At 46.0% G+C, this 20,327-nt stretch overlaps 1 protein-coding gene across 3 annotated transcripts in view; it reads left to right on the top strand.

The window, feature by feature from the left end:
• Window positions 1–2,755: 2,755 nt before the first annotated feature.
• Window positions 2,756–20,327, top strand: part of ABCC1 (ATP binding cassette subfamily C member 1) — a 135,568-nt gene continuing 117,996 nt past the window's right edge. For all 3 annotated transcript variants that reach the window (XM_036020890.1, XM_028511155.2, XM_036020888.1), the window contains exon 1: window positions 2,756–2,905. In XM_036020890.1, coding sequence (XP_035876783.1) covers window positions 2,858–2,905 — 48 coding nt within the window. In that variant the 5' untranslated portion in view covers window positions 2,756–2,857. The remainder of the gene's footprint in view (window positions 2,906–20,327) is intronic.

The following is a 20,327-nucleotide window of genomic DNA, read 5'->3' as shown; positions in this document are numbered from 1 at the left end:
CACCAGATCAAGGTATAGAATATTTCTAGGTCTGCGGCAGTCTCTCTTGCACCCCTTCCTAATCGTACCCCCTAAAGTCACCATTATTCTGACTTCAATCAGCATCTGTTACTATTGCTTGCTCTTGAACTTCATTTAAATGGGTTTATGGAAAATGCACTCTTGTGTCTGGCTTCTTTTGTTCCATATGATGTTTTATGGGATACATCTGTATTGTTGTTCCATGTGCTAATAATTTGACCCTTTTAAAAATTGCTGTGTAGTAATCAATCGTGTCATTATGCCACACTTTATTTATCATTTTGACTATTGATGGGTGTTTAGGTTGCTTCTAGTTTTGGCTATTTTGAGTATAGCTGTTCTGAACATTTTTTGTAGATGTCATTTGATGGATATAAGCATGCCTTTCTCTTGGATAGGGGTGGAATTGCTATGTCACTGTGTAGTGGGATGTTTATTCTCAGTAGAGATTGCCAGACTCCAAAGCGCTTGAGCCAGTCTACACTTCTACCGACAAAGTGTGTGAGTTTTAGTCATTCCTCATCTTGGCCAACATTTGGCATTTTGTTTCAGTCATTCTGATGGGTGTGTGATGGTATTTCATGGGGGTTTTATTTGCATTTTCCTTATGACTAATGATGTTGAGCACCTTTTTATATGCTTGCTCAATAAATATCTGTTAAAAGAGTGAACCAATTATGTTTGGATTTCGTAATTCTGTCTCATGCTTTACTTAGAACCCACCAGTGGCCTTCCCATTGCTCTTGCAGCCAAGCTGAAATCCCACTCTTGACTAACAAGATCCTGTGTGCTTTGGCCCTTCCTGATCCCTTCTGATTCTCTCTCTGGATTCCTGTCACCCAGACTGTCCTCAGATTCCCTCGAGGACCTGGTCTTTCCTGGTTCATTATTTTTCCAAAAGCTGCTTTCTTCAGCCTGGAATATAACCCAGGCCTCATGAAATCAGACTCATCACTTGTATCTCAGCTCAAAAACTCTGTCCTCCAGGAAACCTTCCCTGACTTTCATCACCAGCTGTCTAGGACCAGCTTTTGTAGGCCCTCTTACTCCAACTTGTTCCACTTAGCTTGTATCATAGCTGTAAATACCCCTTTCTTTATGTGATCATTAGATTAACCTGTTCCCCTACCATAAAAAGGCATTAATCTCCCCCCTGCAAGAAACCCCAACTCTTTAAGCTTCATAAGAGCAGCAACTTAATGTTGTTTCTAGTAAGATCTGACATCTAGTAGATGCTTAATAAGTGTTTGTTGAATGTATACATGTTAAGGCAACAGCACATGGAACACTATCACCTGAAATTAATTAACCCTTAAAAACTCACCCTGAGGGGAACCTGGGCCAGTGAAAAAATCATAGAAAACAATTCCCCCTCCTCCCTGCTCCCTCTCTCACTAGGTTCTTTGCTGGTGGGGGGGGTCTCAAATTCAGTCACTATTCCTGTTTTAGTTGGTGCAGCTGGTGTGTGTGCGTGTGTGCATGTGTGTGTATGTAATGGAAACTGCTCATTAGTCAAGGGATTAAGTAGGAGAGGAGGGAAGAAAGGCATTGCTGGTGTCACAGTGAAAGCCTAAACTCCCTGGCTCCAGCCCTAGCTTCTCTGCCACTGGCTGCCTGTGCGTTAAACAGTTCTGAGGCAATATGGCAGAATGGTTAGCATTATAGATTCCTTCCTTCCTAATTAGCCTGCCTGGGTCCAAAGTCTGTTTAGTCACATCCTGTCTACATATCCTGACGAATTACCTTTCTTTGCTGAGCTTCTCTCTTCATCTTCAAAATGGGGATAATAAAATGATTTACCTCATGGAGTTGTTGTGACCATTACCCAGGTTAACTCATGTTCATTGTTGAGAACACAGCCTTAGGAAGGAAGCCCCATCATGACTGTGAATGCTTGATAATTATTACTATTGTGTAGGCCTCAGTTTCTTTACCTTTAAAGTGAGGATCAATAACCTGGTTATTTCCTGAGTGTTGTTCAAAGAGGGTCAAGAAAATGCCAAGGTCCTTTGCACTCATGTGGGGACAATAGCTGATTGGGGTGGCGATTGGAACCCTCCTGCCATGAGTGCTCTGGAATCAGACAGGTCATGGATTTGAATCCCTCTTCCACATTTGGCAGCTGTGTGACCTTGGGCAAATCACTTCCCCTCTCTGAGCTTGTTTCTCTCACAGATTAGTAAGGGTATCACCTCCTACGTTTCTGTGTCAGTTCTGGAGTCAGCTGCTACGTTAGCCTGTGACCCTGGAAAAGCCACCCAACCTGACTGCCCCTTGCTTTCTTCCTTCATGAAAGCGAAGTCAGAGGACCCAATAAGGACGCAGCTTGTGTTTGGCGTGCTCCAGGCTCATAGAGGGCCGAGGACACGTTATATTCTCCCGTTTGTTATTACTGTTGCTGCGATCGTCGTCGTTGTTACAGTAGGATTTGAAAACTGGTTGACTGGTCTGGACGCAAAGATCCCGGCAGCTTCTGGAGGGTTATAACACCCTCCTGGGACCCATGGGGGTGGCATTGGGCGCCGGGATCAGGGATAAGGCGGACTGCCAACGCGGTCTCCAGGCCCGTAGCGCTTACGGGCGAGCACGGGTCCCACCTCCGCGCGGGGCGCAAGCCGAGAATCTGCTAGGGGAGCCGGGCGCCTGGGCGGGGCGGTTCCGCTGCATCCCCGTGACTTGCCGGCCAATCAGATGGCGTTGCGGCCCCGGCCCCCTCTTCGTTGCCTCCCGCCCTCACTGCCACTGCCGCCGCCGCCGCCGCCAGCAGCCGGGCCTGTCCGCCCGCCGCCCAGCCGCCCCAAGCCTGCCGGTGCTCGCCGGAGTCTGAGCCCGCCGTATGGCGCTCCGGGGCTTCTGCAGCGCGGATGGCTCCGACCCCTTCTGGGTACGTGCTCGGCGGCCGCCCGGGCCGCGTGGGGCCGGGGAGGGAGGCCGTCAGGCAGGCTGGGAGGCCAGCGCCGGGGGAAGCGCCAGCCTGGGCGGGCGGGCCCGCAGCCCCTGGGCACCGGCTACCTACCCGAGCGCCACGTTCCCCGGCTCTCCCGGGGACGGCCCCTTCGGGAGTGCAGCTGATGAAAAAAACTTGGGTGACTCAGTTCCTGGGAAGCAGGCTTGCCAGGGTGCGGTAAAGAGGGGAGGAGATTTGCATGTGCCCAAGTCCGGGGTTGAGGGGTAAAGTTGAGGGGCCAGAGCCTGGGGGCCGGGGTCGAAAAGAGGGGTCCTTCGTGCTTTGGGTTTCCCTCTCCGATCAAAAATGACGGGGGCGCCAGAGACGGAGGGAGGTAAAAGGGGTTGTCTCCCTGCTTTGAAGCTCTCCCATCTCCTTTTGTTGGTTGGGTTCCCCCTTTCACAAAGAAGGCCCGGTTGTCAAGGCTGAGCTGGGGAGGGGTTCTGGCTGTGGAAAGGGGCTTCCCAGCGATTGGTTGAGGTTTGCCCCAGTTGTTTTTCATCCATGTAACTCTCAGGTGATCACACCTTTTTGTCATCTTTTACTTTCAGCTTAATTACTCTGGGAGGTGTTTGGGAGAACAAGGGAAGAACTGGGGGAAGTTTGAAGAACAGCCAGGAAAGAAGATAGGGCTGCTCACCCCTTCCATGTCTGGCCTGACCCTCCGCTAGGTTTGGGGTGCTGCTGACATGCCCAGGACTCTGGTATCCTTGGGTGTGCCCTTCCATGCCTGTAATTTGAGGGTTCTCTCTGTGGAACCTCTGCCTGTTTTCACTCCAGCAAGTTTTCTTTTGAATGTTTGCTGCTGAGCCTGGCTGGCTCGTGGGAGTCTGCTTTCTGTGGTTTAATCCCAGGGTCTGTGGCTTTAGCTTCCCTCTAATGCGATTTCCTCCTTTGTTCCAGGAGGGCATTTCTGTGTCAGGCCATCTTGATTATTTATGAACACAATACACAGATCTGGACATCATAGTTTTTCCACTTTTGTTTAGGAATCAGGAGAGAGAAACACCCTTGGCTCCTAGGAACTGGTGATTAGCATTCAAAAATACCTTCTTGTCCTGTTTTGTGGTCCTTTTCTTACAAGATGCATTTGGAGTGTTGAAAAAGTCATCATTGAGGGTGCCATGGGAAGGCTTTATTTTGGAGGGGTATCATTTTGTAGCACAACCAAGCACACCTTGGTAGTCTCCCATTTTCAGGCCAATGGAATCAGGGCTGAAGACAGCTTTGCATTCAGGGTCTGGCAGTGATTAGAAAGCAGGCCATTGCCAAGTGAGACTCTAGCAGAGAGGAAAACCTGTGGAGTCCTTGTTCCCTGTTCCAGTTAGGACAACAGTAAGATGATTTCTGCAAGGATGCAGATGGAGATCTGGTCTAGTGTTACTGCAGATTCTGGAGTATTTCCTCGTTTCTTTTTTTCTGCATGACATAGGGGGAAGAATGGGCAACTGTAAAGTAATTAGATTCTGCATTAGGATGTACATTTGATTGATGGCTAATGAGGTTTTCTGAAGTCCAGTGTGTTTGGGGGTATCCTTCCTTTATTTAGTTTAAGAAGGCATCTGGAAAACCAGTTGGGTTTTTTCCTCCTTGCAGGGACTTTTTGCTATAGAAATGGCCAAGTGATTGACCTTCACTTCTGTGAGGACCTTCATCTTTCCTCAGTCTTTGGCCTTACAGACTTCCCTGTGCCTCTCCTCTCTTTGGATACCTGGACACACTGGATGCCCCAGTTTCTAAGGGTGCCCTGGAACCAGAGTTTGAGAGCAGGCAGCTGAGACATAAGAACTTCCAGATAGCAGGAGAAACCAAATGTAACAGAAAGCAGATGGCTTATGTTTTCTAGGGTAGCATGCTCAAGGCCAGGAGAGACAGGACACCCAGCTGCTAGATAACTGTGCACTGTTGGACAAGGCCCTTTGCTTCTTCATGCCTCAGTTTTCTCATCTGTAAAATGGGGGCAGGGGCCAAAAAATCCTCAACCTCCTAGGGTTGAGAAAAGTACATGAGTTCATTTATGTAAGTGGCTCAGCCTGTGCCCTGCACAGAGTTAAACAATTGTTATTATTATTCTCTCCAAAGATGAAGTTGTGTGTTTTGAGTTGCTTGTCTTTCCTTTGGGCCCACTTTTCATTCAGGTGGTGGTGATGGGATTGAGTCACCCATTCACTCATGTCTAGTTCCTTCCCTGATCAAGGGCAAGTGTTTAGAAATCAAGGTGACTAGTCCAGGTGACACTATTATTAGAGCTTTGTTCCTGGGCCAGTGCCTGCCTCTGAGCCCCAGGAAATTTCCAGAAAAACCAGAGTGTGGAAATGGCCCATGGTAAGGATTCCACTGACATACTGTCTTCACTCAGGCAAATTCTCTGGGGTGAAAGAAGGGGAACTTCGTTATCTAAAGGGAAAAGTAGTGGCTGAGTACAATTATTTGGCTGGCTTTTATCATTGGGGGTGTTTGGGGTGGGGTGTGGGCTGGTAGGAGGGTCTGTTCTTTGGCCGATATTTGAATGATGGCTGAGAAGATGGGCCTGGGCTTCTCCTTGCAAATTAATTAGAAACAATTCTTTTAAATTAATAGGTTGCATGGCCAGTGTAGAAAAATTGAAGAGTGTAGAAAAGTAGATAAAACAAATCAGTAAGCAGTGTAGTGTGGTGGCTCAGAGTGAGTGCTTGCATTCCGTGGGTTCAACTCACCTGGCTCTGCAGCTTAGGTGAGTTGCTTCCCCCCTTCCATGGGTCAGTTTCCCCTCATAGAAAATGGGAGTGATAACGTACTGGGTTGGCCAAAAAGGTCATTTAGTCTTTTCCGTAAAATAAAGACACATTTTTCATTTTCACCAAGAACTTGATTGGTTTGCATATTTTGAGTATGTCAGCTCTCTCCTGCATAGTATAATGTTGATTGTTCTCAATGTCTCGATTTGATCGCTGTCAACTTCAATGGGTCTGCCTGATTGTGGAGCATCGTCCAGTGAGAAATCTCCAGCAGGAAACTTTGCAAACCATTTCTGACATGTTCAATCAGTCACAGCACCGTCTCTACACACTGTCATAAATCTTTTTTTTGCATTTCAGTTGCAGTTTTTACTTTTCTTGAAATAATAAAAACATAATATGCTGAAAATGTTGCATATTTTCTTCTGTCTTCATTATTAAAATGACTACACAAAAAGTCACCAATTTTGATGTTTTTTTAAAATGCACGCTGATGTGACAGCTGTCCCAATATAATCTAACGAAATTGTTTCGAATGAAGTTAAAGACAACTAAGCATTACTTAGAGGCATCTTATGGAAAAAAACAGCTGAATTTTTTGGCCAACCCAATAGTACCAAGTGAATGGTGGTAATGTGAGGAATAGACAAGCCAATTCTTGACATGAACTGAGAATGTTGCTGCTTGTTATGTAGTTAGCACTCACTAATTGTGAGCAGTTGACACCAACTAGAATTCTCTAGTTAATATTTGATCTTGGTGCTGTTTGCTTTGGAGATACCCTCCAACTCAGGAAACCCTTGAATATTTGAATTAGCTGTCAATGGACTTGAGAAGGGGGAATATCTTAGAAACTGTTAGAAATCCCTGTTAGGGTAAGGTTTGGCCTTGGAGTCAGTCTGATCCCTGTCTTAATAGCTCCCATGGCCTCACAACACTATATAAAGAGCCAAAAATTTTTCCCACCCTCCAAGTACACCATTGGTTTTCAGGCTCATCACTTTGCCTTCCTCCCTTCTTCCCCTCTTTGTCCAGCACTCCTTCCAGTTATTTTGCTCCCTCCCTTCCCTGTGGACTATTAGAGCTCAAAAGGACCCTTGAACTCTAATGGGGCCTCCCTCCACTCACCTCACTTCACACAGGTTGACTCTGAGGCCCAGTATGGCAGTGTGATAAGGTAATAAGGTAAATGGCTTTGAAAGGAGAAAAGGGGAACCTTTGAGAGAACAGGACAGGACAAGGCCTAATACGGGGTCCCTGGGTTGCCCTTGGGCCTTGCAGAAGGAAGCCATGGCTGGCCTGTTTGTCAGAAACTAACAAAGGACTTGGACCAGCTTTATTTGTGAGAGAGTCTTGGGGTTTCCTGGCCTTGAACCATGTTGGTGGATGAAAAATCTTTCCACTTATGAACTCAGCTTTTAGGAACTGATATTTCCACCTGGGTATCTTCAACTTACGCAGTCCCAAATGGAACTTGCGACGCTCCTCCCCCAGCTCTGCCAATCTCAGTGAATGGCAGCAGCCCTGTCTTCAGAAGACCATGTCTGCATCATCCTTGAACCCCTCTTTCTCTCTCATCCCACATCTGATCCCAGCAGGTTTTCTTGCAGCCTTCCCCACTACCTCTGGCTGGAGTCATTGGCTCACTTCTGGATTTGAACATTACCTCCTCACTGCTCTCCCTGCTTCCCTCCTTGACCCCCACAATTTAGTTCCAAACCAGCAGCCAGAGGGATCCTGTTCTCCTGCTTAACTCCCTTCAGTGGCTCCCACCTCCTTCAGCGTAGAAGCTACGGGCTCAGAAGTCTTACTAGGCCTGGCAGTGTTTGGAGCCACCATCTCTAACCATATTGCCTGCTACTTGCTATCTCAGTCCAGCTGTGGCTCCAAGGCTGCTTCTGCACCTGCACTGGCTGTATGCCCAGGCTGGAATGCTCTTTCACCTTCAGTTCTTTGTTCACAGGTCAGCTCATCCCATCCCAGTAGTCCCTGTTTTCCCACCGCCCACCCATAGCACTTATTTACTAGCATCTAATACACCAAATATTTTACTTTTTTTATTTTAATTTTTTACTTTCTGTAAACTCCCACCAAAAGGTCAACTTTACAGGGGCAGGAGTTTTTGCCTTTTTGTTTATATGACCATAATTCCAGTATCTAGAAGAGTTTCTGGAACACAGTAGGTGCTTAGTAAACATTTGTTGAATGAATGAATGAATGACATGAAGTACTGGGTTGGCTTTTGAGCTAGCTTGAAGCCTTTCTCCAGATATCCCTAAGGATGACAGTTACTCACCTGTCTCGAATGGCTACTCAGGTAGCCCAAGCCCTCCAGCTTCCACATTTGACTGCTTATATTTTATCATGCAAGGGTCAGACTGAGTCTTGTCCATCTGCCTTTTCTGAGGACCCAGTGCCTTGTACACAGTGGACTTAATTAACATTTGAATTTTAGTGTCTGGGGTACAAGTTCCAAGCTGGGGATGAGATGTAGCCAAGTGTGCTGGTTTGGCTTTATTTTTTAATTGTGAATTACTGGAATTGCTAATATTGATTGATTGTAAAATTTCACAGAAAAATCTGGATTTCTGACTTTTCTTGAAAAATCAAAAGATTGGATAGCATGGGGTCTGCTTTAGTAGGTGTAGTGGTCAGCCAGGCTGTTTCGTTTTGCCGAGATCCGTACACCTCCTCATTGTAGCTTCAGTCCTAAGGTCCAGCATCTGTTGCCTTTCTTTGTTGTGCCTTCCCATCTGATCTGCTTCTCTTACTGCTGGAATCCATCTGGCACCTGCAGGTGTTTGAGTTGGCATCCCCTGCTTCAAATCCCAGCCTTTCGGTGGAGTGGCTGGGGCCTGCCTGAGCTGCTAGCCCGGTGAAACAGGCATCCTAGCCTTGGCACAGTCATGTTGTCAGAGGAATTTGAAACAAGCCTCTAGTTCGAATTTGTATGTTAGTGCCAGATTTTTGAGGTGGAATAAGGTCTAGCTTTTATTATCAGATCTTTTTTTTAAAAGATTTTATTTATTTATTTTTAGAGAGGGAAGGGAGGGAGAAAGAGAAAGAAGCATCAATGTGCGGTTGCTGGGGGCCGTGGCCTGCAACCCAGGCATGTGGCCTGACTGGGAATCAAACCTGCGACACTTTGGTTTGCAGCCCACGCTCAGTCCACTGAGCTACGCCAGCCAGGGCTTATTATCAGATCTTAATGGTCAGTAAAACTCTAGCCCCAAAATACTTGCCTGAACATTTTGGGGGAAAAAAGTGCTAAGAATGTGGGGGTGGATAATGACAAGGGCTTGAATATGCTGAGGCGAGTGCATCCTCCAGCCTGGCACGGAAACCGGGCTGTGTCTTTCCTGGGGGAGGTTGGAACCGGTACTTATTTCTTGAAGGCTGAGGGTTGAGGGGGACCTTTGAGGAAGCCAGTTTTGGGTGGGGTGGAGCATAGTTTCTCAGCCGTGGCATTCTTGACCTTTGGGGCCAGATAATTCTCTGTTGTGGGAGGCTGTACTGAGCACTGCAGGATGTTGAGAAGCACCCTTGGCCTTGATGGACTAGATGCCAGTAGCACCTCCCCTTGTCGTGACAAAAAAAAAAGTCTCCAGACATTGTCAAATGACCCCTGGATGCCAAGGTCACACAGCCATTGGTGTGGAGGAATCTAGAGAAGAAATTTTGGGCCAGACTTCGGTTTTTATCCTTCCACTTCCCTGAGAATTTTTAAGCTGCTGGATTCTTGTGTAATTGGCTTATTGGGGTTGCCTTGGAGAAGCTTAATGAGAAGGTAAGGAGGTTAAACTCCAATTAGCTGGAGAGGGAGTATGCAGCTGCTTTCATGCTGTTTGCCTCTTTTCACAGCTGAGGGCTGTGTCCATCTCCTCTAACCCATGCTGGTTGAGGGGTATGGTGGTTCAGTCTCTGGGTGAAAATGCCTATCTTTAGAGGCTGGCTTTAAGCTCTGCACCTTCATTATAAACTGCCCCAGGGTAGGTGGACAATTATGAAGTCAAGATCCTTCTTAAGTGTCTCCTTGATTTAATTGAGGGGTTCATCTCCTGGAGGAGGTTGCCAAGTTCTGGAAAGTGGGTCTAGATGACCTGGAAGGGTGGCCATTACCCTCAAATATTAATTGAAGTTTGATAGGGCTTTCTCCTTCCCTCTCAGTGAGTTGTCTCTCTGAGAACCTCAGTTTACCTTTACCAGCTTCTTAGGTAGCTACTTGCTTGGGGATGCCCTTCTTTTTGGAGGTCGTTTATCAAGTGCCTAAGTTTTCCCAGCATGGAGAACTTGAATATAGTCTTTTAAAGCACCGAATTTATTTTCTTGTTCCTCCCACAGCCATTTCTCTTTCATTCATTTATTCAATCTTGTATTATTAACTGAGCACCGATTATGTGCTGCCACTGTTCTAGACACAGGGCATACAGCCATCAACAAGACTGACGAGGTCCATATTCTCATGGAACTTACACTGGGAAAGACCACAGTGATTTGGGATGGTGCTAAGTGCTGCCAAGACACACACTGGGAAGGACCCGGGTCCAGTGCAAGCTATGAGAGAGGGATGTCCAGGGAAGGCCTTTCAGAGAAGGTAACCTTTGACCTGTGGCCTGAATCTGGCTGTGCGAAGCCTGGGGAACATTGTCCCAGATAGAGGCAACAGCAAGTATAAAGGCCTTGGGTACTTGGCATTGCCAGAATATCACAGAGCTTAATTCAGAGGAACTGCAGAGCCTATCTCATAAAAATCTTGCCTAGAGCATTCTGCAAAAAATGCATAAAGTACTAATAAAATGGCTTGTAATAAAACGGGCTTGGGAATTCCGAGGAAGAAGCTTACCCCAGCTTGGTGAGGAAATGGAACAATATTTAGGCCCCCACAAGAGTGTGGGCTTCTCATTCATTTATACTTGAATGAATCTCAGATTTTTTAAATTAAATTAAGTTTATATATGTATGTGTGTATATATATATATGTATGTGTGTGTATGTATACACACAAACATACACACATATTTTTTTCATTAGTCTCATCGGTTTCAGAACCTTCCCAGAAACTCTTCAGGGTCGGACCAAGTTCAAAGGCTTTTCATGACCTGTTAAGATGATGAGGTGATTGCTTAGGTGATTAAGATGATTTTCTCTTAAAATCATCTTAAGATGATTACTAGAAAACTCTTCTTTTAAAACTAGCTATTGAATTGATCTGGCTGATTGCATGAGGAAGACCTTACACAGTAATAATTTTGATTGTGCCATTATGTTTAAAAAGGCGAAGAGTCTAGAAGAATATAAATGGAAAGTAAAAGTTTTGGTACTTCCCCTCCCTCCGCTCTGTTCCCAGAAGCAGCCATTGATGATAGTTTCTCTGGTGTCCTTCTAGAAAAGTGTTGAGCATATGCAAATCTGTATGAAGGAGGGACAGAGAGTGTGCATGTCTCTTTTTCCTCCCTAAACGGGTTCATATTCTAACTAATGTTCTGTATTTTACTTTCTTAACTTAAAAACCAATTATATATTTTTTCCACGTTAGGTCCAAGCAAATCGAAAGGAAAGACATAACACTTCTTTACAGACCACACATTCTCCTGTTACATGACTGGGCCATATGTTCACCCAGCCCCCTCTTGGCCATTGTTGAGGTCAGTTCCAGAGCTTTGGCATGGTACACAGTGCTGTCTGGACCGTCTCCGGGCACTCACCTTGCATATGTATGCAGGCAGATGAAAATGACTCAGCAGAATACATTCCCCCACGAGAAATTGCTGGGTTCAGGAATAGATGCGTACTGAGATGTGATAATGCTGACTGCCAGGCGGCTGCCACAGTTTATGCTCCCATTAATGGCCCCACAAGCATTTATGAAGCACCTGTTGTTTTCCTGGCATTGGAGAGCATCGAGCAAGCTGGGAATTGACCAGCCTCTCCTTGCTTCCCTGTGTAGTGAGAAGGGTTAAACCTCATATTCCAGGGGGATATTTTAGGCCCCCACAAGAGTGTGGGCTTCTCACTCATTTATGCTTGAATGGTCTCAGGTTTTTAAATTAAGTTTATATATATATGTATATACATATGTTTGCGTGTGTGTATATATGTGTGTGTATGTCCAGAGAGTGCTTGGTTTGGTTCAAATTTTAAAGATGTCTTCTGAAACCAGTGAGACAGTTTAATAACATGTAAAAATTTTACTCATAACCCCACCATGCTAATGCAACTCTGATTTAATTTTTATACCAACTTTCCAGTTTAATCAGTTTTTTAATTCCAAAGCAAACAGTATACAAATATTGAAGTCATTAACAAGTTACTGTCTTGAGTTATCTGATAACCAAGGTATTCTTCTAGTTTTTATAATCATAAAAATATTTTCAAACACAAGTGTTTAAAACAGGTTCTGTTATCATTACTCTGTACTTCATTTTTACTTAATGTATCATACATGTCAATACATAGAATCTCACTAGTTCTTTATAGTAGTTTAATCTTTCAGGTTATAGATTTACTACAATTATTTCAGCTATTTCTCTGTTAATAACAATTGCTTGCATTCATTTCCCATTTTTTTGTTCCTGTAAACAGTGTTCCAATAAACATCATTTACATTGGCCAAACTTACATAAATTTTTAATATTTAATAGGTATTGGGTGATTATTTTCCAGAAAGATTGTAGCAAGTTCATGTCCAGTGACAGTGAATGGGAATTTGCATTTTCTCTGTATCCTTCCCAACTGTGGACATGGCCGAATTATGTTAATTTGATGAATAGAAATTATTTTCATCTTCATTTCCCTTAAAAGTTAGAAGCCGAGATCCTGGAACGTATTCCCTGGTGACTTTGGTGTTCTTTTCTGTGCATGTTTTTCTCAGTCCTTTTTGGACACCTTTACAATGGCGTGCCTTTCTCCTGTGGATTTGCAGGAGCTCTTGATGTATCAGGAATCACACCTTTGTGTCTGTTGTGTGTGTTGCAGATATTTTTTTCATAAGCCATTGTTGGTCTGTTGGCCTGTCAGTGTCCAATTCTTGTCCAGATTTGTGTGCAGTTTTGCAAGGTTGCACTAATAGCTTGCCTGCTTATGTATTTTTATTTTTTACTTATTGATTTTAAAGGAAGGGGTTGGAGAGAGAGAGAAAAAGAAATAAAAGCATCGATTTGCTGTTCCACTTATTTATGCATTCATTGGTTGCCTCTTGTATGAGCCCTGATGGGGGCTCCGACTGGTAACCTTGGCATATTGGGATGACCCTCTAATCAGCTGAGCTACCTGGCCAGGGCTCGCCTGCCATTTTCTATCCTACATTTTTTGTTTACAGTTGTAAAAATTTTCCCATGTTCCTACAGAACTTTTAAAATTATACCTTTAAATGTCCAAGCGATAGTTCCTGGTATTGGAGGACTATAATTTACATAATTACTACCTGTGGTTTGACATGTAGGTTCTATCCTTCTCCCTCCTTTTTTTAAAGGAACATTAAATGTTTTTTAATGTTAAAAACATTTTAAGAATTTTTAAAGAAAACATTGTAATGAATACCATCATGTGGACAGTGCCTGTCGATTTGTTTCCTTAGAACATATTCTCAGGGGCGGAGTATCTCAGCACATTTGAAAAGGTTTTGCTCTAGCGATGGTGACCTTGTTTGTTTTAAAAAGGGGCTGGCTCACTTCGCCATTCTAGCAGGGGCCAAGGGTACACGTTATTGTTGCTGTTTTTAATGTTACTAAGAACAGGTGATACGTGTGGAGCATAGTGTCTTCCTTCTCCAGTCCCTCCCATCAGCCTTGCGAGGCTGGAGACCAGTGGCTCAGGGGAAAGTTGGAGCTGCTGGGTGCTGGGAAAGGTAACCTGGTAGTTACAATTTGGTTAGATTATCTAGGAGCCTTTGATAAGGCTTCTTTCTCAAGATCATTAATTCACTGACCCCGGGGTTGAGGGACAAAGACTCAAGGTATGATAGATTACAGTCTCTGTGGGGTCACCCCCCCCCCCCCCCCCCCCCCCGCCGTGCTAGAGTCAGGGCCGGCCCACCTTCAGTTCCGCTTGCATACTTGGTGGGGGAGGGGTTGGAGAAAGGGCTCACCCCTGGGTCAGACCCTCATTATTCTTAAAGAGGATAGAGTAGGGAGGGATGAGCACTGGGGGCTAAGGCGTGGGGATGCTTGGCTGGGAAGAAGCTAAAGCTCCAAAGAAAGCCAGGGGTGCATGTGACTGGGGTGAAGAGGCCAGAGTCAGGAGCTTGGGTTTGAAAATTGGTCCTGGCACTTCCCAGCCTGTGACTTTGGGCCACTTTCTTAACCTCTGAGGGCCCCAGTTTCCTCATCAGTCAGGTGGGGGGTTGTGATCAAGCTGCACATCCTGCAGAGTTGTGAGGGAGAAAGAGGCAAGGTGTGGAGGTTGCTTAGCCAAGCTCAGCAGTTACTCACTGTGGTTACGGAGGAAGACAGCAAGGTACCATGGTGGGCAGTGAGGACAACTGAGTGGGGATTTCTGGTGTGGAGGTTCTCTTCTGCTTTATCATCTCCTTGTGACCTCCTGGGCCCTGCAGCCCTAGGCAAGAACAGAATGGAGCCCAGCCAGAGCCCAGTGGTTCAGACATCTGTCCCTGCCACCTGAGACAATTCGGGTTGGTCACCCAGTTGTTACAGGGTGTCAGTGGGGGTGCCCAGGTCTGGGGGAGGATTGCCAGGTGTTGGCTGTCAGCTCTGAAATTGGGCTGGTGTGTATGAAATTCATTCTGCAGATTGTCTTTGTAGATTAGGGTTAAAATCAGTGGCATGTGAATGCAGGTGGATCGTGAGGCTGTGAGGGCTGCTGACATTTACATCCCCGGGCAGCTCAGGTTTTCTGTTGCTGTCAACATGGTAGTGATTGAGTTACTTAAAGGGACTTTCTTCTTTTACTGGTTCTTTTCTTAGATGTTATAACAGTTACAGTGTAGAATGAAACAGAAGGAAAGTGTGGAGTAAAACATGAAAATTCTCTGTAATTTCACTCTTCTAGAGACAGTCTCTTCCTGGCACGGTGGTGTTTTAACTTTCAATCTCTTTTCTCCACATATCCTAAATTATGGTACTTTTTAAAAATGAAAATGGGATCCTATGAAAACATTTATTTTTCGTTTTCCTTTACTAGTCCATGTTGGAAATGGCCCATCTGTAATGAACAGATATTTACTTGAAATGTCAACATGAACCTGATTAACTAATTTGCTAATAATTGTTCCCTCTGGAGGCAGTTGGTCCTAATCTTGTGTGTTTTTTTTTTTAACTTACGTGCAAAGGGGGAACCAGAGGAAAAAGAGGCTTGTGGGGTGGGGGGTGGTGGCAGAGGGGCACATCCCCAACCTCTTTGGTGCCCTTGATAAGGAGGTGGAATCTTTGAGTGTCATGCGCTGTGCTTACAGGCAGAGCCCTACACCCATCAGCCCTGTGGCCTGGCCCCATTTGGTCCACAGTGTCTGAGGATCCCCTGAATGTCCTTGCCCTGGGCTTGGCCTCCTCTAGTGGGAAGGGAGGCGGGGAAGGCCAGCATTTGTTTGATGCTTCTTTAGCGGGAGGCAGCAAGAGGAAAGGGAGTGGGGTGGGGAAAGGGCGACTGAGTAAGCCCGCCGCCCTCCAAAGCGTCTGTTCATTTACATAGTACTTTCCATCAGTCCTCTTAGAAAATTCACATAAAAATTTCCCAAAGGAAGTTTCATATCACTTTAGAATTCCTGTGAAGTCAAAGGTTGGTCATGTTTGTGTATTTACCTCATAGCTATTAACTATGTCACCAGTAAAATAAAAAAAATACGATGTTCCTTGAACTGCCTAGAACAATGGTTCTCAACTCCAGGTGGTTTTGCCCCCGTTGGTCCACATCTAGAAAAATTTTTGGTTGTCACGACTGGAGGGCGGGTGCTCCTGGCGTCTAGTGGGATAGAGGCCAGGGCTGCTGCTTATCTGCAAGGCACAGGGCAGCCCCTCCCCGCCCTATAACAAAGAATTACTAGGGCCCAAATGTCAGTAGTGCTGAGGTTGAAACACTCTCCTGTGCTGGTAATACTCTCCCTGTTTTGAAGCTGGGGAGAAAGGATTTATGGACCCTGAAGCTGAAGTGGTTTAAATAATAACACTTTTACCAGACAAATTCTCTCCGAGTCTGTGTTTTGGAAAAGATTACTGTGCTACAGAGAGGATCTCTCTCTGGGCCAGGCAGAAACCTTGGCCTCTTGGTGATCATGCACTTGGAAAGGGCTGTCCCTTTCTGAGGGAGAGATTTTATTGCCTCCTTTCTGCCTGGCAAAAACAACCTGGCCTGGGGAAGGGACTGTGGAGATAAGAAGGCCACTGGCAGGTAGAGATGATCACTGGTAGTTTTGCCTGAGGCTGGCCTGGTCTGGTAACTTGGCAATTAAGCTTGTCCTTCCATTAAAGTTAATTGAGTTGTTATGGAGCTGGAGTAAGGAGGTGGAGCCAGGGAGCTTATTGTCTCTTTCCTAGGGTTAGCTTGGCTAAGACGCACTTTCATTTTTCCTTCCTGTGTCTGGAAGCTTAGGAAAAAGCCTCTTGCCATCCCTTAACGTTGCACTTAGATCAGAAAAGAGGCCAGACTCTTGACAGGGGCATACCACATTTCATGGAATATAAGAGTCTGGCAGTTATGACATGCATCTCAATTTCAGAGATGTTATGCTATGAAACTGGCCGGTAAAGACTGTAGGATGCATTAATTATGAGAAACACTGATATCGAAGGTAATAAAACGGGAAGAAACACAGGTCTGAGAATCGATGCAATATAATAGCTTCCAGTTTCTCCCTGTCTTCCTCTTCCCCTTTCTGTATATTTGATCATTATAGGTTTGATGCTAATTGCTAAGGACAGCACATGGCAAGTGAAACACAGTCTTCCTGTCTCATGGAGGCCACACTTGTGAAGATGTTTAGAGGAACACAGCAGCGGAGGGAACCAGTGTAGCCTCCCTTCAGATCCTGGTTATGCTTCTCACTAGCTGTGTGACCTTGGACAAGTGACTTTATCTCTCTGGTCCTCCATTTTCTCATGTGAAAGATGGGGATAATGGGAGTGCCCCAGAGACTCGTAAAATGAAATGAGTTAATATATGATTAGTGTGCTAGGTCTTTTATGTGCTGTTATTATTACTATTGCCATGCTATTATTATTACAGTTGACATAATCATTATTGTTACATAGCAGCCCAACATGAATCTGAGGATCTAGGAAGGGGCTGAGATAGAAAAAGCACTGGACTGCAGTGTAGCTCTAGGCTGGCCTCTGAGCTAGTCATGGCTAACTCCTGACTCTCTGGGTAACACAGTCTCCTTGGCCCAGGTCAGGAAGCCTTTTTCTTCTGTCCCTCAGTTTTCACATCTGTAAAATGGAGAGTGCTGATAGTACCTGTCTCCTCATAGGTTTGCTTTGGGGATTAGACAAGTTGAGATCCGCCTGGTGCTGTTTAAGGGTTTGCTATGATGGTATCTGAACCTCTCCAGAGAAAGGAAGACATACCCTTCCCCTTCAACCTGAAGCACCATCTGTTCTCTTGATTTGGAATCCCCCCAACCCTTAATTATAGCTCCTCTTTGGCAGTCCTCCTCAGAGGTGGTGTCTTTGATTTAGTTCTTAGTCTGCTTTCGTATGAGGGTTAAAAATCCTTGTCAGAGAGCCTGAGCCCTAAGCGGCCAGTGCCCGTCTTCTTTACTGATGGCCTCTCTAGGAATGGAAGTGGCTCCCACTGTGGTTTGTGACAGTTTGGTCATTCTCAACAGGATCTCCCATAACCATTTGCTTAGTTAGCTCTTGTGTACTGGGAGCTTCCCAGTTTTCCTGTGAATGGCCCAGCCTGTGCACAGTGCTCCTTTTCCTGCTCCTTACTTCCTTTGGACCTTTGCCCATCACTAGGGTTATTGGGTCAAAGGTGAGAACATGGAGTCCTGGCTTTTCTTTGCCTGGTTCTGGGTTGCTCTTTGGATAGATATATTCACCCCTTCTTCCACTGGTTGAGAAGTATTTAAAGAACACTTACTATATGCAGGTGAATTAAAAGGATGTGGCCCTGCTTTGGGGAGACTACATACAGGAGGGAAACAGAGACAAGACACTTAGACCTCAACAAGGAAATAGTTGATGGTGTAGACTTCCAGAGCATTTCCTTAGTGCCTCGGACTGTTCTAAGCGCTTTGTGAGTGCTAATGGCTTCACCTGGCAGTAGCCTATGGAGTAGGGACTGTGATTACTCTCAGCTTATGGGTGGGAAACTAAGGCAGAGAATGGTGAAGTCACCCAGTTAGTAAGTGGCAGAGCCAGATTCAAACTGAGGATCTCTGGCTCCAGAGTCTGGCTGATAACCGCCTGCCCTGTGCTGCCCCATGAATATCTGGGTGCTGACAGAAATACACAGGTTTTGGGCCCAGTGAATAATGGGGAGACGGGGAACTTGTGACAGGTGAGGACTCTCCCCCAGCTGGTGTTCCAGGCAACACAGGAAGGCTGCGAAGGAGGTAGCCAGGCCAAGGGCAATCTAGGGCCAGAACAGCTAGTTGGAGGTCCCAGGATGGGGAAAACTGGGTGTTTGGGGAACAGTGGGGAGGACATTGTATCTAGAGCATCAGAGGCTAGGGGAGAGGGTCATGGATGATTTAATAATAACTGTAATATACTAATAACTAAACTCATGTGGTCCCAGGCTCTGTATAAAACACTTTCCATTTAATCCTCAAAACAGCTCTGTGAAGTTGGTGGACTGTGATCCTGATTTTACAAATTGGGAAACTGAGGACTAGCGAGGTTGTCTAGCTTGCCCTAGGTCACACAGCTGATGTGGCAGAACTGGGATGGCTTCCCGGCTGTTTGATCCCAAGTGTTGGCTCTCAGGCATGGCACCGTCCTGCTACTGTGCTAGGATTGTCCCTAGTTGCCACTGCAGTGACCTATTATTCTTAAAATAGCTATTGTGAGTGCTTCCCAGATTAGTGGTGTGATGGGAAGGAGGGCTGTGGTTTGGGCCAGAGTGGAGTCCTCCGACAGGCTGTGCTGAATGACTGGTTAATTCATGAGCAGGACAGAAGGAAAATCTCCTGGGTGGGGCTTCAGCATTCTGTCATGTAGCTTTATGTGCTACTGTTGTTTTCAAAGAATGATGGCAAGATCAATAATAGCAGCCATATGGGAGAAGTCGCAGCAACCAATGGCTCCCTTCTCCCTCTGTCATTGACCGTCAACAGCCCAATGAGAGCTGAGTGGCTGGAAGTCAAAGAGGTGGAGTGAGGTCTTCAGGGTGAAAGCTCTTGAATGCTGAGTCATGGCTTCTTCAGCACCTCCTGCTCCTGGTCCACCTCCACCGTGATGCTGCCTGGCAAGGAGAGGAGCGCATTGCTCAGATTTCACTTTTGCAGTAGAGACCCTTTGGGATAGGGAGATGGCGAGCTAGGTGGCTCCTGGGCAGGGATAAGGGTGTCTGAGGGGAGCGTGTGAGCATGCTGGTGGCTTTCCCAGTTGTCTGTTCTTGGTCCTGTTCAAGAGATGGGAGTGAGACAAGTGAGCCAGAGCCTCCCTCTGGGTTTCACAATTCCTTGGAGCTTTTTCAGCATGTGGGTGATGCAGCACTTTCCTGGTGGGAATCCTAAGTGAGGCATCATCTTCCTTTGCTTAACTCGTTTGGAGCCTGGCTTGCCCTTCCAGCCCAGATTGTCACCCAGTTTTCTCTCGGCATTTTGTCCCATTTCTGGATGTACTTATTATGCACCCTCACCTTGTCCAGCGGCTGTCTTGGATCTCGCTGTGGGCTCCCCTCAGGACAGCGTTCCCTCCTGTCTCCACCATGGAAAATCATGGCCTTTCCTTAGATTTTACCTGCTTTAAGATGCCTGCTCTGAGCTGCCCAGTGGAAACAGCAGTAACACGAACTTCCACCGATCGGTCTTCATGTGTGTGATTTTACACATGCTTTCCCAGGGAGGCAGGACCTGCAGTGGTGAGCTAGCCGGGCAGCCTGCATTGTTATCTAGTTCTGTCACTTACCGGCTGGGCCACCTTGGGCAAGGTGCTTTATCTCCCTGTGCCTTAGTTGCTTCCTCTGCAAAAGGGGACAGTAGTGCCCACGTCAAAGGGTGGGGGCAATGATGAAATAATTCAGTGTGTGGATGCAGTCTTCACGATGACTCTGAAAAGCAGGGATTATTGTCCTTGCTGTGTGGGTGAGGAAACTGTTTTCTTCCCCTTGGCTTTATGAATTAACCCCTCTCTCTTCTCTTGTCATTTATGTGTATTGCTTCAGTGGTACTGATGCTTTTAAAAATCTTTTGTTATAGCCAGTTATATACCGCCCTATCCCCTGTCCAAGGTTCCAAACTTCTCGAGGGCAGGGCACTAATGTGGATTTAATATGGTTTTTGGTTCACCTCTTGTCACAGAACAGGCCTCAGTAAATGTGTCGAATGAATGGAAGACAGGCAGGTAGGTGGGTCTTTAGGGTCCCTGGCATTGGGGGCAGAAGTGGGGCAGATGAATAAATGTTAAGGCAGTGGGTCTCCACCAGGGTGATTGTGCTCCCAGGGGACATTGGCAATATCCAGAGACATTTTTGTTGTTGTGACTGGAGGGGAGGATGTGACTGGCATCTAGGGCGTGGGGGCC

Source organism: Phyllostomus discolor, chromosome 3, assembly GCF_004126475.2.
Source record: "Phyllostomus discolor isolate MPI-MPIP mPhyDis1 chromosome 3, mPhyDis1.pri.v3, whole genome shotgun sequence".
Lineage (NCBI taxonomy): Eukaryota > Metazoa > Chordata > Mammalia > Chiroptera > Phyllostomidae > Phyllostomus > Phyllostomus discolor.
This window is presented reverse-complemented; position numbering and strand designations above follow the sequence as displayed.